Source organism: Oncorhynchus kisutch, linkage group LG1, assembly GCF_002021735.2.
Source record: "Oncorhynchus kisutch isolate 150728-3 linkage group LG1, Okis_V2, whole genome shotgun sequence".
Lineage (NCBI taxonomy): Eukaryota > Metazoa > Chordata > Actinopteri > Salmoniformes > Salmonidae > Oncorhynchus > Oncorhynchus kisutch.
Genome location: NC_034174.2, coordinates 35,260,474 through 35,286,671, shown reverse-complemented (window position 1 = coordinate 35,286,671; position 26,198 = coordinate 35,260,474). Strand labels below are relative to the sequence as shown.

General features: G+C 43.5%; 1 protein-coding gene across 2 annotated transcripts in view; it reads left to right on the top strand.

Moving 5' to 3' along the window:
• Positions 1–26,198, top strand: part of LOC109895521 (guanine nucleotide-binding protein G(i) subunit alpha-2) — a 104,154-nt gene that overhangs the window by 63,170 nt on the left and 14,786 nt on the right. For both annotated transcript variants that reach the window (XM_020489245.2, XM_020489252.2), the window contains exons 2-4: positions 18,448–18,490; positions 20,285–20,426; positions 24,989–25,149. In XM_020489245.2, coding sequence (XP_020344834.1) covers positions 18,448–18,490; positions 20,285–20,426; positions 24,989–25,149 — 346 coding nt within the window. The remainder of the gene's footprint in view (positions 1–18,447; positions 18,491–20,284; positions 20,427–24,988; positions 25,150–26,198) is intronic.

Sequence of the window (26,198 nt, the reverse complement as noted above, 5' to 3'; positions counted from 1 at the left end):
TGTGGAATGCAGAAATCCAACTTTGTACAGTACCAGTAAAACGTTTGGACACCTACTCATTCCAGGGTTTTTATTAATTTTTTACAATTTTCTACATTGTATAATAGTGAAGACATCAAAACTCTGCGAACACATATGGAATCAGGTAGCCACCCTTCGCTTTGACAGCTTTGCACACTCTTGGCCTTCACTCAACGAGCTTCATGAGGTAGTCACCTGCTCACCTTTTCCTCCTGATTGGCTGAAACGCATTAAGATGTTGTGACAAGGTAGGGGGATATATAGAAGAGGTCGACCGATTTTATGATTTTTCATCGCTGATACCGATTTTATTGGAGGGGGGGAAACGCTGATACCGATTAATCGGACGATTTTTATATACAGTAGGGCAAAAAAGTATTTAGTCAGCCACCAATTGTGCAAGTTCTCCCACTTAAGATGAGGGAGGCCTGTAATTTTCATCATATGTACACTTCAACTATGAAAGACGATGAGAAAAAAAAATCCAGAAAATCACATTGTAGGATTTTTTTATGAATTTATTTGCAAATTATGGGGGAAAATAAGTATTTTCTTTACAATTGCGACCTGGCCAGTTCGACACATACAACAACACAGAGTTACACATGCTCACATCGTCTATATACGATGTGAGCAAATGAGGTGAGATAAGGGAGGTAACGTTTAAAAAAAAGGCCATGGTGGCGAAGTAAATACAATATAGCAAATAAAACACTGGAATGGAAGATTTGCGGTGGAAGAATGTGCAAAGTAGAAATATAAATAATGGGGTGCAAAGGAGCAAGATAAATAAATAAATAAATAAATACAGTAGGGGAAGAGGTAGTTGTTTTGGCTAAATTATAGATGGGCTATGTACAGGTCCACCAGAGGAGGAGTAGAAGAAGGTTACGGCTAAAAGCTATGAGTATTGGTCATCTAGGATGTCCGGAACAGAGAGTAAAAGGAGGTTTCTGGGGGCGATAAAATAGCTTCAAGGTATTATGTACAGACAAAGGTATGGTAGGATGTGAATACAGTGGAGGTAAACCTAGGCATTGAGTGATGATGACAGAGATTGTCTCTAGAAACATCATTGAAACCAGGTGATGTCATCACATGTGTGGGTGGTGGAACTGAAGGGTTGGATAAGGTATAATGAGCAGGGCTATAGGCTCTACAGTGAAATAAGCCAATAAACACTAACCAGAACAGCAATGGACAAGGCATATTGACATTAAGGAGAGGCATGCTTAGCCGAGTAATCATAAGGGTCCATTGAGTAGGGAGGTTGGTTGGGATCACGGCGATTCAGACAGCTAGCATGGCCATGGGTAGCAAGCTAGCAGAGGATGGAGATCTGTTTTTAGCTACCTTGTGCGTTTCCGTCGGTAGATTCAGATAGCAGCCGATTAGACAGCTAACGATTAGCGGGCCGCAGATGGGCGTTCAGGTAACGACACGACTGAGGGGCCAGTTGGATAACTCCCTCGGGCAGATAATGTCGGTAGTCCAGTCGTGAAGGCCCGATGGGGCTCCGCTTCGGCAGTAAAACGGGTCCGGATAGGTGATTGTAGCCCAGGAGTGGCTGATGGAACTCTTCAGCTGGCTAGCTCCGGGATAATTGGTGTTTGCTCTAGAATCGACGTTAGCCCATAGTCACCCATATGAAAGCTGTTGGTTCAATATTCTCAGTTCTTCAATAATCCCAGTTAATGTTTATTCTTTCAGTGAAATACGGACCTGCTCCGTATTTTATCGAACGGGTGGCAACCCTAAGTCTAAATATTGGTGTTACATTGCACAACCTTCAATGTTATGTCATAATTATGTAGATTTCTGGCAAATTAGTTCAGTTTGCAATGAGCCAGGCGTATATACCCTGACTCTGTGTGCAATGAACGCAAGAGAAGTGACACAATTTCCCTAGTTAATATTGCCTGCTAACATGAATGTCTTTTTAACTAAATATGCAGGATTAAAAATATATACTTGTGTATTGATTTTAAGAAAGCCATTGATGTTTATGGTTAGGTACATTTGTGCAACGATTGTGCTTTTTTTCTTGAACGTGCTTTTGTTAAATCATCAGCCGTTTGGAGAAATTGAAGTAGGCTGTGATTCGATGATAAATTAACAGGCACTGCATTGATTAGATGCAACGCAGGACAAGCTAGTTAACCTATAAATATCATCAACCATGTGTAGTTAACTAGTGATTATGTGAAGATTGATTGTTTTTTGCTTTTTTGATTGTTTAATGCTAGCTAGCAACTTACCTTGTCTCCTTGCAGCCACAAGGTACTTTTGACGTTGCACTCGCGTAACAGGTGGTCAGCCTGCCATGCAGTTTCCTCGTGGATTGCAATCTAATCGGCCATAATCGGTGTCCAAAAAGACAGATTGTTATAATCTTGAAATCGGCCCTAATTAATCGAAGAACAGTTCAAATAAGCAAAGAGAAAAAATCATCCATCATTACTTTAAGACGTGAGGGTCAGTCAATCTGGAAAATGGCAACTTTGAGCATTCAAGTGCAGTTGCAAAAACCATCAAGCGCTACGATGAAACTCTCTCTAATGTGGACCGCCACAGGAAAGTAAGACCCAGAGTTACCTCTGCTGCAGAGGATAAGTTCATCAAAGTTAACTGCACCTCTGATTGCAGCCCAAATAAATGCTTCACAGAGTTCAAGTAACAGACACATCTCGACATCAACTGTTCAGAGGAGACTGCGTGAATCAGGCCTTCATGGTCAAATTGCTGCAAAGAAACCACTACTCAAGGACATCAATAAGAGAACTTGCTTGGTCCAAGAAACACAAGCAATTGACGTTAGACCGGTGGAAATCTGTCCTTTTGGTCTGAGTCCAAATGTGAGATTGCTGTGTCTTTGTGAAATGCTGAGTAGGTGAACGCATGTGTGGTTCCCACTGTGAAGCATGGAGGAGGAGGTGTGATGGTGTGGGGGTGCTTTGCTGGTGACACTGTCAGTGATTTTATTTAGAATTCAAGGCACATTTAACCAGCATGGCTACCATAGCATTCTGCAGCAATACGCCATCCCATCTGGTTAGTGTTTAGTGGGACGATCATTTGTTTTTCAACAGGACAATGACCCAACACACCTCCAGGCTTCGTAAGAGCTATTTGACCAAGAGCGAGGGTGATGGAGTACTGCATCAGATGACCTGGCCTCCACAATCACACAACCTCAACCCAATTGAGATGGTTTGGGATCAGTTGGAGTGAAGGGAAAAGAGCCAACAAGTGCTCAGCATATGTGTGAACTCCTCTGACAAGACTGTTGGAAAAGCATTCCTCATGAAGCTGTTTGAGAGAACGACAAGAGTGTGAAAAGCTGTCAAGGCAAAGGGTGGCTTCTTTGAAGAATCTCAAAAATAAAATATATTTTGATTTGTTGAACATTTTTTGGGGTTACTACATGATTCCCATATGTTATTTCATAATTATGATGTCTTCACTCTTATTCTACAATGTATAAAATAGTAAAAAGGTGTCAACTTTTGACTGGTACTGTATATTGTTCATCCGTAACGATAACAAATACAGTATAAATGTCCTATACCTAACAGTATGACTGCAGCAAAACAACCAGCTTGTATTTAGTATATTGGATCATTTTGAAAACTTGTTTATCCTGATCACAGAAAAGCCTGATTTTAAAATCAGCATTGAGAAATGTCTCTGTTCTCCAAATATTGTACTCTTTTCTCTCAGTAGTACAGTGCATGTGTAAATAATCCATTTCATCCATGTTTTGTATTTTCATGTATTCTTTGTTTATACATGTGATCCCACTGATTATAATTATGTATATTTTTTAACATCACAATGGAGATCTGTACCAAGACCGACACAATCACAATCAACAACTGCTGGAGTGCTTGTACTTCATACAGTTACATTTACATTACACTGCTGCTTCTAACTTCTAGAGCGGTTTTTCCAGACAGAGATTCAATCCAGTCCAGGACTAAAAATGTAGATTTTTAGTAGGCTAGGCTTAATCTGTGTCTGGGAATCTTGCCCAAAGTCATCTCACTGAGCTCCATGTTCAACACTGGTAAATTACTATCTTCTACGGTACTTGGACCTTGTCATTTTCTATATGTTCTGTCCACCTCTGTGTCGGCCACTAAGTGATGCAGGGTGACTTGGTGAGGTTGCTTTGATAATCACAGATGAAGACAGTCAGGGGATGTGACTGAGGGGATGTGAGGTGGCAGTGGCCTAAATGACAATCAACAGTAGTGTCCCTGTGCTCTGTGCCAGCACGAGCCCCATCACTGCTGCCTTTGTCCCCCTCTCAGTTCTACCAGGAGAGAGAGACCCACAGAGCCAACACCAACATCCTGCCATGGAAAGCACAGATACTCAACCATGGCATCATTTGAATGTTGGAGGATATAGGATGGCGACACAATGGCAAGTGGAACTGCATCAGATGAGAGAAAGCAGTTGATGATGATGATGATGATGATGTAAAGCACAACTATAAATCCTCTTGGCATAGTCGGACAAAGGGGGAAGAGATGCTATGGCAAAGAGGAAGCACACCACTTAACTCCGAACGCCTGGCCGCACCAACCACAAAGCTCCGGGTTACATATATACAGGGTGGCAGGTAGACACATTGTTGGATGTGATAAACACCTGTAGTAGTACATGCAAATGCTGTATACAAAGTCTTTGAAAAACACTGCTTAGAGCCGAGTGGTGCAGCGATCTAAGGCACTGCATCTGTGTTGGAGGCATCACTACAGGCGCCCTGGTTCGAATCCAGGCTGTATCACAACCGGACGTGATTGGTAGTCCCATAGGGCGGCGTACAATTTGGGCCAGCATCGTCCCGGTTTGGACGGTTTAGGTGTCATTGTAAATAAGAATTTGTTCTTCACTGACTTGCCTAGTTAAAGGTATAAAAAAAATAGACCTTGAGGAAGGTCAGCATCGATACAATACTTTTCCTCAGAACCATTTCTCTGTGTTAGCTCCTGATAAGTTTACTAGACTGAACAGACAAGCAGGACAGGCAGTGTCTCCTTGAAACTACTGTACAACACTGCCATTATTCCTTGTTTCAGCAAATCTGTAGCCTAGTGGTTAAAGCGAGTAACTGAAAAGCAGACTTGGTGAAAAATCTGTCAATCTGCCCTTGAGCAAATCACTTGACCCTAATTGCTCCAGGGTCGCTGTCAGTAAGGGCTAATCCCTGGCCATGGCCCCACTCTCCAATGGTGTCTCAGGGGGACTGGTATATGCAAAAAACACATTTAACACCACACAACCTATTCATATAGAGTATAGTGCTGTGTCACACTAAACAACAGACAGAGGCCAGAGAGCTGTATTAGTGGTAATGAATGCGACCAGTCACAGTACAGGGGTAGTGAAGGAGATGTGGAGGTGTTCAGCTCTGATTGTCACCACCCTCTAATCATGCAACAAAACTAGCTACACGCTAACATAACAACCGACATATAGGCATTATTCAGGGTGCTAGTGATATGCTAGGCTAATACACCCACAGGCATAGCCTAGTATAAAAGGCTTCATTCACAAGCAGTGCCAAGTGAGGAGGCAACCAAGGGTTCAACCCAGTTTGCTACAGAGTTCTGTACAGACAACTAATGACTTATCAGCTCCTCTCCTGCTGACTCAGATCACAGCCATCTTTCCAACTCTCTGCTATGTCAATGGCATAGCTGGGCAATCTGTCTAGTTTAGGTAGACTGTCTATGACCCCAAAACATCCCCCTTTGCTGAAAGATCTGAACAACTCAATCACTGTCTCGCTGCCTCTGGAAGTAAAAATATTTTCCTAGACATATTGTTGGATGTGATAATCTAACTGCCCTTGACCAGTACAAAAACATCCTGTGGCGTACGGCATTAGCTTTGAATACCCCGCAATATGCAACTTTTCAGGGAAGTTAGGAACCAATCTACACAGGCAGTTAGGAAAGAAAAGGCTAGCATTTTTCCAAAAGAAATGTTCATCCTGCAGCACGAACTCCAAAAAGTTCAGGAACACTGTAAAGTCCATGGAGAATAAGAGCACCTCCTCCCAGCTGCCCACTGCACTGAGGCTAGGAAACACTGTCACCACGGATAAATCCACAATAATTGATCTACGGCTGGCCATGCTTTCCACCTGGCTACCCCTACCCTGGTCAACAGCCCTGCACCCCCCACAGCAAATTGCCCAAGCCTCCCCATTTCTCCTTCAACTAAATCCAGATAGCTGATGTTCTGAAAGAGCTGCAAAATCTGGACCCTTACTAATCAACTGGGCTAGACAATCTGGACCCTCTCTTTCTAAAATGATCCGTGAAATTGTTGCAACCCCTATTACTAGCCTGTTCAACCTCGCTTTCGTATCTTCTGAGATTCCCAAAGATTGGAAAGCTGCCGCGGTCATCCCCCTATTCAAAGGGGGAGATACTCTAGACCCAAACTGCTACAGACCTATATCTATCCTACCCTGCCTTTCTAAGGTCTTTGAAAGCCAAGTTAAACTGATCACCGACAATTTCGAATCCCACCGTACTTTCTCCGCTATTCAATCTGGTTTCCGAGCTGGTCATGGGTGCACCTCAGCCACGCTGGAGGTCCTAAACTATTTCATAACCGCCACCGATAAGAGACAATACTGTGCAGCTGTATGAATCGACCTGGCCAAGGCTTTCGACTCTGTCAATCACCACATTCTTATCAGCAGACTCAACCGCCTTGGTTTCTCAAATGACTGCCTCACCTGTTTACCAACTACTTATCTGATAGAGTTCCTTGTGTCAAATCGGAGGGCCTGTTGTCCGGACCTCTGGCAGTCTCTCCAGTTCTCTGCTGCCAATGAGTGGAACGAATTGCAAAAATCACCGAAGCTGGAGACTCCGATCTCCCTCACTAACTTTAAGCACCAGCTGTCAGAGCATCTCACAGATCTCTGCACCTGTACATAGCCCATCTGTAAATAGCCCATCCAACGATCTCATCCCCATACTGTTATTTTTTTTTGCTTCTTTGCACCCCCATATCGCTACTTTCACATTCATTTTCTGCACATCTATCACTCCAGTGTTTTAATTGCTAAATGGAAATGATTTTGCCGCTATATCCGATTTATTGCCTTACCTCCCTTATTACCTCATTTGCACACACTGTACATATACTATTTGTTCTGTTGTGTTATTGTCTGTTTGTTTATTCCATGTGTAACTCTGTTTGCCTCTTTGCTTGATCTTGGCCAGGTCGCAGTTGTAAATGAGAGCTAGCCTACCTGATTAAATACAGGTGAAATAATACAACTAACAGCTGTAGTAGTACATGCAGGTTCTGTATACAAAGTCTTTGAAAAACACTGCTTAGAGCTTGAGGGTCAACGTCGATATAGTACTTTCCCTCAACCATTTGTCTGTGTTAGCCCTTGATAAGTTCACTAGACTGAACAGACAAGCAGGACAGACAGTCTCTCCTTGGAACGACTGGCATTGAAACTGCAACACTGCTATTATTCCTTGTTTCAACAAACCTTTGAATTCATTTGTATTTATTAGGGCTCCCCATTCAGCTGCTCTTTCTGGGGTCCAAACACATTAAGGCACTTACATTAAATATATGACAAAAGATTAAACAGTACATCATTCACCACATCCACACTCACTTTACTGAATTCAATAGTACAGTGCTCGTCTTTCATCATTTGGTCAATTATACTTGGATGTGTATTTTCAGCATTTGTTGCTGGCATGTCATGCCTAAGTTTGCTAATCTTGCAAGTTAAAAAATAATTCAAGTAATTGGCAATATCTTTGGGTTTTGTGACGAATGAGCCATCTGATTCAATGAATGATGGAGCTGAGTTTGCCCTTGTGCCCAAGATTTCATTTAACGTGCTCCAAATTTTTAACTATCATTTTTTAAATGTAATTTATTTTTGTTTCATAGTACAGTTTGTTCTTTGTATTTAGATTAGTCACATGATTTCTCAATTAGCAGTACGTTTGCCAATCTGTTGTGCTGCCAGACTCATTTGCCATACCTTTTGCCTCATCCCTCTCAACCATACAATTTTTCAATTGAAGTGCTGTTGAATAGATCAATGCCTTCTATTATTAAAACTCTTAGCATTTACCTATTGTTAGAAACCTTGTGGATATGGACGTTCTGAAATGAATCCAACGCTGGATGACAGCATCTGGCTGTTACCAATACCGGCAGTCACTTGGCAATACCGGCAGTCACTTGGCAATACCGGCAACCTGTTAACAGTAGTGATCCACAGGATGGCAACACAAGTGGCCATGTTTTTCTTGTATTATACTCTAGCTACAGTTGCTCCTATAATATAATCCTCATTTACCAAGACCTGAGCCCTCATCAGCCCTGCTGTTTTCTCGGTCCACAGCCAATTACTGTTATGCAGGCTCCTCAGAGCCCTAATAAAGCACAGAGCATTAATCAATAAGTCCCACGTAGGCCTATAATAAGGGCCACAGCCTCTCCCTAATCACCCAGTGTATGCATTTTAATTAATGAGAGCCTGCTCCCTCCCTCGGGTCAAATATAAGGATTGTTTTTTTATGTCTTCCTCTACCTCAGGGATCAATAGTTTCCCCTTATGCTATTAGTGTTGTAGCTCTGTGGGCTGGGTGCTCAGAGGGGAACTGTGTGCTATCAGGCACCTCACAATATAAACAACCCCTTTGTACGGCCAGCTCTGGCTCCTCTCCTGAGACATGGAGTCCCACGTGTTTTTTGCAAATTATACAATATTGATTAGCCCACCAGGACAGGTGAGTTAAGTGTGCGTGTGAGCTTGTCTGTTTTTGTTTCTTTTTCTGTTGCTGTGTGTTGGGGTGTGTTATTGCGTCTGTATTGTACCCATGTTCTCTAGAACAGCTCCCAGCTCCACAACTCCTTCGAACTGTGCATTAGTGAGCTGCCACTCTCCCTGGCTGCTGTGATAATGTCAGTGCTCCGTGTTGTTTTCGCTCTACCCTTCATAGACCTGGCTCTGTACTGCTGCAGCTGGGTCTCATTTACTCCAGTGGGCACCCTGGCACAGCCACCTCTGGCACATTCTCCTATATGTTGTTTGTGCTCCCTGCCTCTGCTCCAGTCCTCCCTCTCCTCCCCTGCGAGTCCACACTGGGCCTGATTTTGATAATGAGGCAATTTCCTGGGTCTTGGCAGGGGAGGAAAGGGAGGACTGGAGCAGAGGCAGGGAGCACAACCAACTTTTCGGAGCCTGCCAGGATGCCCACTGGAGTAAAGGAGACTGCCCGCATCAGACAAATGACCTCCCCTTACACACACACACATACTCCTGTCCACGCATACTCCTCTCAATCATTTTTGTTTAATCAATGAGGGGGACGTGAGGTAAGTGTGACGGACATTCAAATCCTCTGTAATCTCATTCAGCTGAGCTGGCCCTTTTCCCTTGCCCCTCTTTTTCCCTCTTTCACACTTTTTGGAAAATGCCCTCCCTACTCAGCTTTAGTCAATGGATGCGACCACAACTATCTCCTCCATTGAGTGGTTGCTTGGCAGCAGGCAGTATTTTCCTCATATACCTGAAATCTCCTGGTATAGCTGTACAGTGTTTCCTCTGTCACATTGGTGCGGCTGGCTTCGGGGTTACGCGAGCAGTGTGTCAAGGAGTGCGGCTTGGCGGGTCGTGCTTCTGAGGACGCTCTCGACCTTCGCCTCTCCTGAGTCCGTACAGGAGTTGCAGCGATGAGACAAGACTAACTACCAATTGGATATCATGAAATTGGGGAGAAAAAAAGGGGTTTAAAGTACCCAAAAAAAGGGCTAAAACTGTGATTTGGTCAAACAAAGTACTTTTATCCTCAAGTGCAGTGTACTCCCACTGTCTACCCATTTAATATACAGTCAGGTACAACATTATTGGCACCCTTGATTTAAAAGACTGTATAAAATAAATACTGAGCTGTATTGTATGCACACAAAAAAGGTAAAAGTATATTATTTTATACTAATGAAATTGTTCTGATTTTGTTTAACAAGTAATAAAAACAAATCCTCAAAGATGGTTATGTTTTCAATAGTCCAGCCCCCTCCCCTTGCGAGGATAACGACACTGAGCATTTTTCTAATATGTTTTATGAGATTGAAGAACACATTAGGAGGTATATTAGACCATTCCTCTATACAGAATCTTTCCAGATCCTTGATATTCTTCATCTGTGTTTATCAACTGCCCACTTCAAATCAAACCACAGGTGCTGTTGATAAATAAATAGTATACCCACAGAGCGAGGATGTTCTCAGCTTTCTATCTGTGACAACAGGATTGCTGTGTTTTCCCAGCAATTAGATTTTAAAATGGTCCCAGAGCATTTCCCCCCCTGTAATGGAGAGCGAGTGGCTCGCTCCACACAGCAGCAGGCCCTAGCGAAACAGGGATTGGCAGACAGGCCCTAGCGAAACAGGGATTGGCAGACACTTTCATTACAGGAATCATGAGGATAAAGTACTTTGTTTGACCAAATCATGGTTTTAGCCTTTTAATAAAATAGGACGCTTTTTTGGGGTACTTTTAACCTCCAACACAACCATATATTTTTTTTTACTCTCACAGCCAAGTCAAAGGGTCACTAGGGTGACTAAATGGTTGCAGTCTGGTGCCCTGCCTTGTAGGCTTTTCACTTTTTTGTTTTTCTTGAAATAAAAAAGGTCTCATCTTCGCAATCAACAGTAGCCTAGGCAACTCTCACTTTCTCGCTCTCTCTCCACAGCAGCAGGGCAGCCCCGGACAATTTGTTTATTTTATCGGCCAAAAACTGTTGATTACCAGCTAACTGAAACCCAGGCTGTCACTGTAGGGCTCTGCTAGTCCATAGGGAAATGCTGTAGTAAGGCAGAATTAGCCACAGATATGAGGGGTGGGACAGTGTGTGGAGCAATAATAACCACAGGGATCTGTGTTACAGAAACCTACAGAGAACAACCACTGTCTCCCCATGGCGCTGTCATCATGCTTTCAATGGCCCTATATCCACTCATCCTCTCAATGGCCCCATATCCTCTCAATGGCCCCATATCCTCTCAATGGCCCCATATCCTCTCAATGGCCCCATATCCTCTCAATGGCCCCATATCCACTCAATGGCCCCATAGCCACTCAATGGCCCCATAGCCACTCATCCTCTCAATGGCCCCATATCCTCTCAATGGCCCCATATCCTCTCAATGGCCCCATATACTCTCAATGGCCCCATATCCTCTCAATGGCCCCATATCCACTCAATGGCCCCATATCCACTCATCCTCTCAATGGCCCCATATCCACTCATCCTCTCAATGGCCCCATATCCTCTCAATGGCCCCATATCCACTCATCCTCTCAATGGCCCCATATCCACTCATCCTCTCAATGGCCCCATATCCTCTCAATGGCCCCATATCCTCTCAATGGCCCCATATCCTCTCAATGGCCCCATATCCTCTCAATGGCCCCATATCCTCTCAATGGCCCCATATCCACTCAATGGCCCCATATCCTCTCATCCTCTCAATGGCCCCATATCCTCTCAATGGCCCCATATCCACTCATCCTCTCAATGGCCCCATATCCACTCATCCTCTCAATGGCCCCATATCCTCTCATCCTCTCAATGGCTCCATATCCACTCATCCTCTCAATGGCCCCATATCCACTCATCCTCTCAATGGCCCCATATCCACTCATCCTTTCAATGGCCCCATATCCACTCATCCTCTCAATGGCCCCATATCCTCTCATCCTCTCAATGGCCCCATATCCTCTCGGTGGCCCCCTATCCACTTATACACTCATCCTCCAATCTGAGTCACGCTATAAGGCAGGAAGACTAAATCAGTCTCCTCGTAATAACTTCCCTCTGCACAGCTTTCATCTGCCCAACAACCGGCCAGCCATAATTTTACTGCTTTTATTCAAAGGCTGATGTGTTGAAAGAGACCGTCAGGACCTAGGCTCAGATTGTTTTCTCCTTCTAGAGTGAAAGTGAATAAGTAATAGTGATTATAGTTTGAATGTGATTAAGGCTGTTTGTTTCGTTAGAGAGAGTAGTCCCTATTGGGGCTGACCGTGGCCTTCCTCCAGCTGGATGGGAGGGCGAGAAGCTCTGAGTCCGTGCTGATATAGAAGCCTGTGGCAGCCTTTGAATTGGTTGTTTTTTGTATTTATTAGGGATCCCCATTAGCTGCTGCCAAGGTACAGAGAGCTTTGAATTCCATAAAGTCAGTGTGGAAGAGGTGAAAAAATGATTGTCTATCAACAATGACAAGCCACCGGGGTCTGACAATCTGGATGTCAGACCCCTGTGGCTTGTTATTGTTTATAGACAATCGTTTTTTTCACCATCAACAATAACAAGCCACAGGGCTCTGTGTCAGACCCCGGTGGCTTGTCATTGTTTATTAGACAACGATCATTTCACACTGACTTTACAGAATTCAAAAAGACCTGTTGTAGTTGAAAAAGCAAATGGCACCAGGTTTGCATACGTCTATGTGGCTCCACTTGTAGTCTGAATGGCTTTGGTCAAGTGTGTGTCTGTATACGTGTATTTGCACTAGTCTCATGTATGCTTGTGTTTATGTGCATGTGCTTTCACACATGCTTGTGTATGACTGTACTGCAAGAGGGCATGCAAATGTGTGCTGTGAACATCATAGTGGTCTTTTGCAGGTTGGCAGGTACATTAAATATTAAAGCTCTCCAGTGCATTGCTGGTTTGTGCACTGTGTGTGTGTGTGCGCGCGGTGACTGAGGGTGCATTTATTAATGCAGGAGAATGGCTCAGCAACAGTGCAGTATGATAACGTGTGTGTGTGTGGGAAGTACCTCAAGCTTCACCAGTGAGTCAGTTTACATTGTGGTTAACTGGTCATTCCCCATAGGCAATTTGGCTGTTTCTCCATTTAAATAAGTAAGACAGCATAAACTTTGATTGTTTCTGCACAGTGTTGGAGAGTTGTGCTCTTTATGGGGATGCATTGTATTGATTTTCAAAGTCACCTTCACATAGCTCAGGGGTAAAAAATAATAGAAGGCACACCTTTTTTAGAGTACACACACACACACACACACACACACACACACGAGGTGTCCGTCTAAAGGAGATAAGTGTGTGTACAGTTAATATCTTCTCTCTTGTTGCCATAAACCTCTGTTGTACTCTTCCTGTCATTACATCTCATAATGTCCTCAGCTTCACTGGACAAACTCCAAATGTCTATTTACAATCAGCAACATGATGGCGCGGAGAGAGACGGCGTGAGAGAAAGAAAGAGGGGGAGATCCAGCGGAGGAAACGTGTGTATGTGGTGAGAGTTCAGTCACGTCACGCCACTGTGCTAACAGCTCTATGAACTCTCCGGGAGTGCATTCGCAGCTTGGCTCTGTGGTCACTGGACACATACCTGTATCTGTAGCACTCTCTCTAGGGGCTCTGGTGGCACACTCTGTCTCCTCTGTCTGTCTCCATTCTCTGTTAGGACGAATATCCTGTAGGACAGGGTTTCAGTCGCTGGCCGATTTGTTTCTTGGGCGGATGGTTAGGATGGTGGAGCAAATTGACCTCGAAGCCCAAACAAATATAATATCTGTCTGAAAGTCATTTCAAACCATGCTTACATTTTTGTATGTTATCAATTATATCTCTCTATTATACGTGGGAATACTTTGGAACATATTTGCAAAATGTAGATCACAAAAATGTTTTGGAACCCTGTACACACATTCTAACTGTTCTGATTGGTCCTAGAAACAGAAGGTTTGCGCCAGAACATACATGGGTAAGCAGCTTTTTGAAAAGTGGCTAAAGGGGCGCTTTGCTACTCTTATTGGTTAGAGATCATCCAATCGCTGATTGACTTTGGTATAACACACAACATTTCGACGTCACCACACATGACTTCACCGATGGCAGTCTGAAGTGTCCTACAGTATGTAGTGAACCTAGAGCAGTGGAAGAATTCAGTTTGAGTTGTCAGGCAAACTGAACATAGGCTCACACATCTCTTTTAATTTCTTCATGAAATTGCTTCTTCATGTTGTTGCTACAACCTCACCATGCACTTGAGCAAATATGAATCCATATAGAGTGCATGCGCACACACCCACTCACAGATGCTCAAGGGTGCATACACACACACACACACACTCGCGCGCTTTCCACTGTGTCTCTGAGTCACTTCCTTCTGAGTTCCCTCTCGCTCAAGACTTGGAGCCTGAGATGCATCTCCTCTTCTCCTCTCTTTTCTTTATTTGAGCTCATCAATTCAGCCCACATGCTGGAGCAAATGAGTGAATGCTTCATTGCAGAGTGATTTGCTCACTACGGTATGCTAAGAGTGGCCTCTAAGAATGAGAAATTGAGTGGAGCATGTCTCCTAGATTGGCCAGTTAGTCTGAAACTCTCCATTTTAAACCGGTCTGTAATTTGCTGCTCTGTGTTTTGTATTCACATCACTGTTGTGTTGGAAGGTAGAATGTCAGTGGCTCATATTGTAGGTGGAAGAATATGGTTGTGGTTTGTGGATCATTTACATGCGCTGTGTGACCAGTTAACTCAGTGCTACTGTTCTCTTCCTGCCAGCTTGTCCAGACAGCCAACTACATTACAGTGGAAAATACCCTAATGCGTTTCCTGTGGCGCCAGATCTAAGTCTTGCTTAAGGCTACGTGATGTGTGATGTAGGCAGGGCTGGCCACACTACCACTCCTGAACGGCCTCTCCTTCTCTCCTCCAGTCACAAGTCAAATAGCATGAAGGCAGTCGGTTGACAGCCTCTTCCTCTTCCTCTTCCTCTACCCCTGGGGCCTCATGTATAAACCGTGTGTACATACAAAATAAACTCAAGTATGCATGTGCCACTTCGACGTGAGAATGTGTTCATGTGGACTCTGGAGCGGTGGAAACATGTTCTCTGCGGTGATGAATCACTATTCACCATCTGGCAGTCCGACGGAAGAGTCTGGGTTTGGAGGATGCCTGCCTGAATGCATAGTGCCAACTGTAAAATATGGTGGATGAGGATTAATGGCCTGGGACTGTTTTTCATGGTTCGGGCTAGGCCCCTTAGTTCCAGTGAAGGAATATGTTAATGCTACAGCATACAATGTCATTGTATACAGTTCTGTGATTTAAACTCTGTGGCAACAGTTTGGGGAAGGCCCTTTCCTGTTTCAGCATGACAATGACACCATGCACAAAGCGAGATCCATAGAGAAATGGTTTGTTGAAAACCGTGTGGAAAAACCTGACTAGCCTGCACAGAGCCCTGACCTCAACCCCCTTGAATACCTTTGGTATGAATTGGAACACCGACTGCGAGCCAGGCCATATTGCCCAACATCAGTTTCCAACCTCAATAATGATTTTTGTGGCTGCTGCGGGGACTTGCTTCCATTCAATGTTCCAACATCTAGTGGGATGCCTTCCCAGAAGAGTGGAGGCTGTTTATAGCAGTAAAGAGGGGACCAACTCCATATTAATGCCCAGGATTTTGGAATGAGACGTTCGAGCAGGTGTCCAAATAATTTTGGACGTTTAGTGTAGCTCTCGCCAGTGCTCCAAGACAGAGAGAGATCCGTGGCAGATGAGCTCACCTCACCACCGGCCGGACTGCAAAAATAAATATGAGAGCTGATAAGAACAGGAATATCCTGTTTGTGAAAGCACTCAGACGTTTTCACTCAAGGCTAATGATGATAAAGTGCCTTGCCTCAGCGGCTGTGGGGAGGGAGGGTTACAACATGAGTGTTCCTCTAAAGTTTAGACACAGGAAGTGCTGTTGGCACAGGAGTTATGAAACTCAGTGAAACCCTATGAATGAGTGACTCACTCACTGAGTGGACAGGGGGCCTGACGATACAATATGTTTTGCGCTTCTTACGATTGTATATGTATTGTGGTTTGATACTGCGATTTTGTTTCGGCTTGATGTTCAAATATAATGATCACTATATGTCTGCTACAGAGAGATGAGAGAGCATGAAAAAAGTTAGTTTTGATCAATCATGTATTTTAAAAGTACTGAACATTTTGGCGCACTACTTTTTTAAAGAATATCAAGAACAAGCTATAGGATGAAAAATACCAGCGTTTTGGCACAGGGACAGACGACTAGCACTAGCTAGCGCTACCTAACAAAATAGAAATTATATATTTTTCAGTATATAAACATAACATGCAACAATTTCTTAGATTTGACTGAGTTACAGTTCATATAAGGACATCAGTTAATCGATGGATTTCACATGAGTGGGAATACAGATATACATCTGGTCACAACTTTTTTTTAAATACAGTAGAGGCATGGATCAGAAAACCAGTCGGTATCTGGTGAGACCACCATTCGCTTCATGCAGCGCAACATCTCCTTCGCAAAAAGTTGATCAGGCTGTGGCCTGTGGAATGTTGTCCCATTCCACTTCAATGGTCTCAGCACAAGGTGCACCTGTGTAATGTTCATGCTGTTTAATTCGCTTCTTGATATTCCACACTTGTCAGGTGGATAGATTATCTTGGCAAAGGAGATATGCTCACTAACAGGGATGTAAAAATTGTGCACAAAATCTGAAATAAGCTTTGTGCGTTTGGAACATTACTGGGATATTTTATTTCAGCTCATGAAACATGGGACCAACAATTTACATATTACATTTATACTTTAGTGTGTGTGCATGTACACACACACATACATACAGTAAAGATGTCAAAACTATGAAATAACACGGATGAAATCATGTAGTAACCAAAACGTGTTAAACAAATCTAAATGTTTTAGTTTCTTCAAAGTAGCCACCTTTTGCCCTGATGACAGCTTTTCACGCTTGGCATTCTCTCAACCAGCTTCACGAGGAATGCATTTCTAACAGTCTTGAAGGAGTACCCACATATGCTGAGCACTTGTTGGCTGCTTGTCTGTCATTCTGCAGTCCAAGTCATCCCAAACCATCTCAATTGGGTTGAGCCAGGTCATCTGATGCAGCACTCTATCACTCTGCTTGGTCAAATAGCCCTTACACAGCATGGAGGTGTGTTGGGTCATTGTCCTTTTGAAAAACAATGATAGTCCCACTAAGTGCAAACCAGATGGGATGGCGTAACACTGTGTGCTTTGAATTCTAAATAAATCAGTGTCACCAGCAAAGCAGCCCCACACCAGCACCTCCATGCGTCACGGTGGAAACCACACATGTGAAGATCATCCGTTCACCTTACTCTGCGTCTCACAAAGACACGGCGGTTGGAACCAGCTCATTTGGACTTGTCAGATCAAAAGACAGATTTCCACCGGTCTAATGTCCATTGCTTGTGTTTTTTGGACCAAGCAAGTCTCTTCTTATTATTGGTGTCCTTTAGTAGTGGTTTCTTTTCAGCAATTCGACCATGAAGGCCTTATTACACGTTCTCCTCTGAAAAGTTGATGTTGAGATGTGTCTGTTACTTGAACTCTGAAGAATTTATTTGGGCTGCAATTTCTGAGGCTGGTAACTCGAATTAACTTATCCTCTGCAGCAGAGGTGACTCTGGGTCTTCCATTCCTGTGGTGGTCCTCATGGGAGCCAGTTTCATCATAGCACTTGATGGCTTTTGCGACTGCACTTGAGGAAACTGTCAAAGTTCTTGAAATGTTCCATATTGACTGACCTTCATGTCTTTTAAGCAATGATGAACTGTTGTTTCTCTTTGCTTATTTGAGCTGTTCTTGCCGTAATATGGACTTGGTCTTCTATCAAATAGGGCTATCTTCTGAGTAGCACAACTGATTGGCTCAAACACATTAAGAAGGAAAAGATTACAAATGGTCTTTTAACAAGGCACACCTTGTCACATGCATTCCAGGTGATAAAGCTGGTGGAGAGAATATCAAGAGTGTGCAAAGCTGTCATCAAGGCAAAGGGTGGCAACTTTTTGGTTACTTTTTTGATTACCACATGATTTCATATGTCAATTCATAGTTTTCATGGCTTCACTATTATTCTACAATGTAGAAAATAGTTTAAAAAACTTGAATGAGTAGGTTTGTCCAAACTTGACTTATTTTTTATAAATCGAAACTTTGAGTCAAATATAATGCCATCCAAAAATAATATTGAGACATGTAACTATTGATTTTCTACCCCATCTCTGCTTGAAGGCAAAGCGACACTACTGTTTATACTCTGTATACACTACTGTAGATTGACATGCCTGTTAAGCTGCAACTTGAAAGGGAGCGCCTGGCAGGCAGATTCACTTGGCGAAAGGAAGAGGGAGAGATCAATTGCAATGTTGAGGCCTGATGAGGAGGGATGGTGGGGTACTCAGGAGTCCAGGCTTCACTTGGCTGCCTGTTTACATTTATCCACTAATGGAGCATATTTTTAACCCCTGCCTTTTTTTGTTCTGTGTGCAGGTGCTGGAGAGTCGGGGAAGAGCACTATTGTGAAACAGATGAAGTAAGTCGAGCTGCCTGCCTGGCTTCCTGACTCATTGTTTTAGTTGTTTTGCTGCTGTTCCCGTCGAGCATGAGCAATTAACCCAATATTGTAACCAGACTCTGTCATTATCAACACAAGCAGACCGGGACAGTACATTCTTAAGCTAGGTTCCTGGAATTCTCTATGCATCTTTCTCCCAGAATCCAAGTCCTCATGCTATAATCTATACGGAACATACTACTTCCTATACCTACAATCTGAAGCCTGTTTCTTTCTCAGCTGTTACATTCGTATGGGTTAGTGGCCTCCCCGGGAATGAACAGCCCTGTACGTGCACACGCAGGCCGGCAGCTGTATCTTCCCCCACACATCAGCGGATAAAATACTTATGGACTGAGTTTTTCTCACAATTATTAAATCCTTAACTCCCTGTTATTCCAAGCAGACAGTAGAGTATGCAGTTAGCTTAAGTCTACGCTTTACAGGATGCTCCCTGTTAGACAGGCCGGATCATTTAGAACATATCGAGAGGAGACTGGTTAATAGCCTGGTAGCAGATCTGGACCTGTATGTTCTGTAGCACATCACGACTTTGAGTTTTGTTATCATGCCAAACTGGCTGGATGTATTATAATATACCCCCTTCACCTGTCCTTGACCCGTGCAGGTTTTTACAGGAGCAGCTCTGGGGTCACTGTTGTCTCTGTATAGTGCCAAAATCTCACAAGTGAACACACTTTAACCCTCAATTCTTCTCACGGACATTCATGAACACATACACAGACGTCACTGCTGTTGTAATAGATGTGTAAACACTTTGTGAAAACAGTCCTGATGAAATCTCTATCTACATTGCCCCTTAGAAAGTACCTTATTTTGACTTGAAAATGATTGTAGTTGTGTTATGCTTAAATAACTTCAGGGCTCCACTTACAAGGAAAGGTCTTCAAGATTTACTCGGAATTTAAGCATTTTACTTCGATTTCAGGATTTAAATCTTCCGTGGTTCTCCTTGACTATTATAATTATTAATTTGCAATATCATCCAGTTCTTGGAAAATGTCTGTGTCTGCATGACATCTTAATGACATGTTTTTGGGAATTACATTTTTGTTAAATTGAACATGACTTTACACAACTAAATCTCCCTGGCCTACATCCAACCTCCCAGCCAACATGGCTCTAAGATAAGATTGACTATATTTGTTTCAATTGAAGTTGAGAAGAAACACTTCTGTGGGCTCATTCTGTAAGTCTGTTTTGGCCTTCTTCCTAGTGGGCTCCCTTGCATTATAATGAGGTTCGATTGAGAATGCCTCACAGCCAATCAGCATCCATCTGGAATTCGCAGTGCCTCTCACTCTCCCAGAGGGCATTGTTGTGAATAGACAGAAAATATATTTGTTTCATGCATAGCTTAGGGGCTCCTGTCTTGGCCTGGCCACTTTTTCACTGTCAACATTTTTTTCGTTCTTCTTCCATACTGTAGTCAATATTTGTTTTAGTTGTAGTGTTCTCCAGCTGCCTGGTTCTCAGCAGAGACCTGAGCTGCCTCCAAAGCCTCAAACCAGTCATGTCTGGACTTAAGCATGCTTAGTACCGTAATCTGTATAATGTAACCAATTATTAATATGCTAACTGTGCCTTCTGATGGACAAACATGGAGATGTTAACACTGACATTGTTATTAAGAAAGATATCGATTTTTAGTGACACCTGGGTTGTTATATTTAAGAGCTGCGCTTGCATGTGCAAGTGTGTCTGCATGTGTTTGAGTGACCCAACTCGCTCTCTTTTTCCTGTGCCTGTCAGGATCATCCATGAGGATGGCTACTCAGAAGAGGAGTGTAAGCAGTACAGAGCTGTGGTCTACAGCAACACAATTCAGTCCATCATGGCAATCATCAAGGCCATGGCCAACCTCAAGATCGACTACGAAGACGCAGCCAGAGCGGTAACACACACACACACACACACACACACACACACACACACACACACACACACACACACACACACACACTGTCTGAGTCCATCCATCAGAGCTGCCACTGTTCTCTCTTCATACACCCTACTGCTGCTCCTAAGGTCAGCCAGACCTTGAACTGCTCCCACTCTTCTCAGAACACCAACTTCTCCTCTCTGTCCCTCTCATCTAATTAAAGTTTGTTGGTTGCTACACGCATTTGCAGACATCGCAGGTGAAGCGAAATGCTTGTGTTTCTAGCTCCAGCAGTGCAGTAATCATTTTTTTAACAAAGCAATTGCACATAATCCAGAAAGAAATACAGTACCAGTCCAACGTTTGGACACACCTACTCATTCAAGGGTTTTTCTTTATTTTTACTATGTTCAACATTGTAGAATAATAGTGAAGTCATCAAAACTATGAAATGACATATATAATCATGTAGTAACCAAATAGTAGCCACCCTTTAATCCCCGTTTAATCCATTTTGGGGCAGAAGGTAGCCTAGTGGTTAGATCATTGGGAAAGTAACCGAAAGGTTGCAAGATCGAATCCCTGTGCTGACAAGGTAAAAATCTGCCGTTCTGCCCCTGAACAAGGCAGTTAACCCACTATTCCTAGGCCGTCATTGTAAATAAGAATTTGTTCTTAACTGACTTGCCTAGTAAAATTTAAAAAAATAGAAAGAAATCAAATCAAATCAAATTGTATTTGTCACATACACATGGTTAGCAGATGTTAATGCGAGTGTAGCGAAATGCTTGTGCTTCTAGTTCCGACAATGCAGTAATAACCAACAAGTAATCTAACTAACAATTCCAAAACTACTGTCTTATACACAGTGTAAGGGGATAAAGAATATGTACATAAGGATATATGAATGAGTGATGGTACAGAGCAGCATAGGCAAGATACAGTAGATGGTATCGAGTACAGTATATACATATGAGATGAGTATGTAAACAAAGTGGCATAGTTAAAGTGGCTAGTGATACATGTATTACATAAGGATGCATAAGGATGCAGATGATATAGAGTACAGTATCTACGTATGCATATGAGATGAATAATGTAGGGTAAGTAACATTATATAAGGTAGCATTGTTTAAAGTGGCTAGTGATACATGTATTACATAAGGATGCAGTCGATGATATAGAGTACAGTATATACGTATGCATATGAGCTGAATAATGTAGGGTAAGTAACATTATATAAGGTAGCATTGTTTAAAGTGGCTAGTGATATATTTACATTTCCCATCAATTCCCATGATTAAAGTGGCTGGAGTTGAGTCAGTGTCAGTGTGTTGGCAGCAGCCACTCAATGTTAGTGGTGGCGGTTTAACAGTCTGATGGCCTTGAGATAGAGGCTATATATGTATGTGTGTGTATATATAATTGTGTGTATGGACAGTATATGAAAAGGTGTGTACAGCAGTGGTTATATCGGATGAGCCTTGACTAGAATACAGTATATACATATAAAGTGGGTAAAACAGTATGTAAACATTAGGTCATTGAACACTGGTCACTTTAATATGTGTTTATAGTCTCTAAGGTGCTGGGAACCAGCTAGTAACAGTGACTAAAGTTCAGGGACAGGGTACTGGGTGGAGGCCTGCTGTGTTGACTTTTTAACAGTCTGATGACCTGGAGATGGAGATGGATGTTTATCACTCTCTCGGTTCCAGCTTTGATGCACATGTCTCTAGTCCAGCTCTAGTCTGTCTGAAGTGAGACCGGGGAAATGATCTGGCTCAAGTACCAATAGCCCCTACCTAGACAGTTGAGAGTTTTGAGTAGTATAGCGTCCCCAGAATATTGTTTTGAAGGAGTGCCGTAAAGTGATGTTCCATGTTTACTCAGTCCTGCTGCCCATGTCTGTCATTAGATTAGAGAGAGCACTGCTGAGCTGCCTGTCTGGCCAGTGGGCACTACTGAGAGAGATGACACAGTAATACAAAAGAATCCATGTGTTCTTAGTGAGAGACAATTCATTCATGCCTCCTATGTTTCTCCCAATTATGATTTACAGATCCTCTCTATGCAGATAGGAATCTTATGAAAGATTTGCCTGTCCTTTTTATTACCAAACTATCAGAAGTATTAATAGCAGAGCTATTTGTCCACTCTAAAATGTCCAGTGTTTGATTGAATCAAGTGTTGAGATAAAGACCTTATTGTGTACCACTTGCGAGTGGAGATGAGGTATGGAGAGAGCAGGGTGTTCCCCCACTCTTATGTGTCAGAGTTGGTTTATTAGAGGTAGCTAGCTCTGCAAGACATAGTACTGCTACAAATCTCTGCATGTCTGGCAGTGTGTCTTGAATTAATTGACCTTCTTAAATACATTTCTCTCCTCCAACCCCATAACCACCGCTGCCTAGAGAGCCTCAAATAGCCTGTTTCACAGATTTAAGTCAAATAGGCAGATTTTTCACATAGCCTGAGGGGATGCGATCAACAGAGAAAGATGTTTTACGAGTCCCCACAAGTCTCTACTCAACGTGAATGAGGGAGAGGTAGGTGGTACATTGAAGTCATCTTGTTTATGTAGTTTTATATAATGAGTTGCCAATGTTTGTTGAGTCGTAAATACGTCATTAGTGACCGTAAATGGTGACGAGAGAGAGACCAGAATTCTGAACTCATTATGTTGATCAGGTTCACTGTCACATCCACTGATAGACTGTCCCCCCAGGCCCTCGTTTACATAACACACACCTCTGTCGGCATATTACTGAACCTGATCAACATAATGAGTTGAGAATGATGATGTAAATATTCTTGTACAATGAGCTTTGTGGATTAAGCTGTTCTACAAGCAGTCATTTTATTTAGATGTATGGCTCTAGATTCAATGACGCTTGTAAAGGAAGTGCTCACTCACGTAGCTAGAACTGTTCCAAAATCTGGACTGAGGGACGTTGCTTAAGATTGCTTTGTGAAGAAATATATTTAGATTTATTATAGTAAGTGTTGCCATACCTTTTTAAAAAAATGTTATTTCATTTAGGTGAATAGTTGCTCTCTCTCTGAAGATAGTGGTTGATAAAGAGCTTTACATTGTATGGGGTAACGCATCTCCTTCCCTACCGATGTGCAGCAGCCACACTGAAATGGAGTAGGAATGGGCTGTAGGCTTATTTCCTGTCTGAGACCCATCTGTAAGCACGCGCGCACACACACACACACACACACACACACACACACACTACAGTTTCCTCATCTATTCCTGCTCCTTGTGAGTGTGTAGTGCTGGAGGGGACAGGGCTCTCTCGCTAGTCCCCCACTACTTTTATATCAGCTGTATTCACTGCTGTAACGGCTAACTCTGCCATGCTAACTTCCTTGACACAGCAGCTCTTTTTCAAATGTAATGGTGTCTTACTCTCTCTGGCCTGATGGTTTGGTTTACAACATGTTCTTTAGATTGCCTGTTAAAAGTCGTTGACTTAACGTAACAACACGTATCTGCCTTAGTTTTGATTTGACCCACTTAGTGTTCTGAAACTACATTAACTTTCCCCAGGTTTTCCAGAAATCCCTGGTTGGAGGAATCATGTAATCCAGCAGGAATAAGCAGAAAAAAAACACACTTTTTTTTTTCTCTCTGTGCACACCTTAAGGGCCCTCGAAGGGAGGAAGTGGGCTATTGTACATCCTCCTCCAGTCCCCATAAAACTATCACATATGTAAATTACAATACACTCACTCAAGGTCACATTTCCTGTGACCCACTTTAGAGAGGCCTAGAGATCACCTGGTGTGAGGAGTTGTTTTGATTCCTCTTCTAATCACTCCCTTCACTTATTAACCAGTCCTGTGGCTGGCAGAGGGCTGGACTGGGTGAGACTGGGCAGACAGGTTAACCAGTTGTATGGAGCTCAGGCGCACACCTCTTCCCAGTCAAACAGCTTCAGGAGGCCGGAGTTTTCCCTGGAAAGCATCGAGGCACAGAGGGAGGGTCAAGAGGGGTGTGTGGGCGGTGCGCTAAACTGATGTGGGAGCTGTGTAATCAGCCCTTTTCATGCTTTGTGTGTGTGTGAGCGCGTTTCTACGTGTGTTTGTGCGTGCGACAGCGTAGGCCAATGCTAGGGGAGAGCCCTCCACCCCATTGTGTGTGTAAATCAGGGCTGAGACCTGGCTGTGTCTAATATAGGTATTATTACCTGTTTCCATCCTGTTTTAATGGACCCTTCTATAGGGGTGCTCTCCCCGGTGACTACTCTTTATGGCTGGTTAGAACACGTGTGTGTGTGTGTGTGTGTGTGTGTGTGTGTACAGTGAGGATAGTCGCTCCAGTGAAATTGTATGATTACTGTGTTTAATGGTTTTTCAGTATCTAGTCTGATTTGTCTCCTTCAGTCTTATTGACCTTGTGAGACCTGGGCCGGTTTCCCAAAGCATCTTAAAGTTAATCTTCTGTTAACTGTCTGCGTTACCACTGCCATGTTTATTAACGTGGATAAGATGTCAGAGAGTCTGTTCCACTTGGTCTGACTCGTTTCTAACCCCGTGGCTGTCTGTCTGTCTCCCCCCTCCAGGATGATGCCCGCCAGCTGTTTGCCCTGTCGGGGGCTGCTGAGGAGCAGGGCATCCTGCCAGATGACCTGTCCAATGCCATGCACCGGCTGTGGGCCGACGGAGGGGTGCAGGGCTGCTTCACCCGCGCCCGCGAGTACCAGCTCAACGACTCTGCTGCCTAGTGAGTAACGACCACCACCACCACTCTGCTCACTTGGCTACGTACCTGTGCCAGGCTCATAGTCTACTTTGTCATTGGCCTCATCTCCCTGTCACTGCTGGGTCTCTGTCTATCCTTGATCGCACACCTTTTTGAGGTTTGTTTAAATAGGTCGAACTGTGAGATTACTGGATTTACCTTCTGAATCTGAGGGCAAAGAGTTTTGGAGAAGCAGCACAGTAAATCTGCAGGTTCTGATACTGATGGCTTCACAGCACAGTGACCCCTAACTCCCCCCTTCCATCCCTCCCTCAGTCTCCCATCGATATCATATAAGGGGATTAAGAGATCAAGGCAGCGCGCTCAACGTGTTGTCGCTTCGTTGAGAAACCAATTGCTTTTCAAATGGGGGTTTGCACAGCTCTGAACTTCCAGGAATTTTCCCATGCCTAATTTCCCTCGAATCAATTTCTGAAGAGAGGACCAGTTCCTGAGATAATAGATTGGATCAATCCACTTTGATGGAAGTAAAGAAAGAACCAACATGTTTAGAAACTAATGACTCATGTTTGTTTTAGAGAGCAGTTTGCAGAGAACAGTATGTACCTTAACTGTAATGTGATCAATGTTTTAGCACTTGTACCCTGCACAGTACCCTGCACAGTACCCTGCACTCCAATATGTTTTATATGTTGTCAGCCAACCCATGCTAGTAGAGCTGTCCTGTCCCGTCATGTCCTGTCCCGTCATGTCCTGTCCCGTCATGTCCTGTCCCGCTGTGTGTGGGAACGTCCCTGAATAGCAGCAAGAGCTCTGAAGTCAGGGTGGAAAACAGTGTGGTTTCACAGTGACTGCTCACATACTGTATGCAGTCACTCCCCCTCTCCCACTTTCCCTCGCTCCTTCCTCCTCTCTGCTTGTCATGAGGCAGCCATCAGAAAAATGTAGCTTTGAATGAGGAAGTCTCTGGGGTTTCCAGGGATTGCTGGCCTTTTGCCTGGCTAGTTACAGGCCATGTTATGCCTGGTTGAGGCCTTTAGACGAGGGCTATTAAAATCCTGGCTCCATGT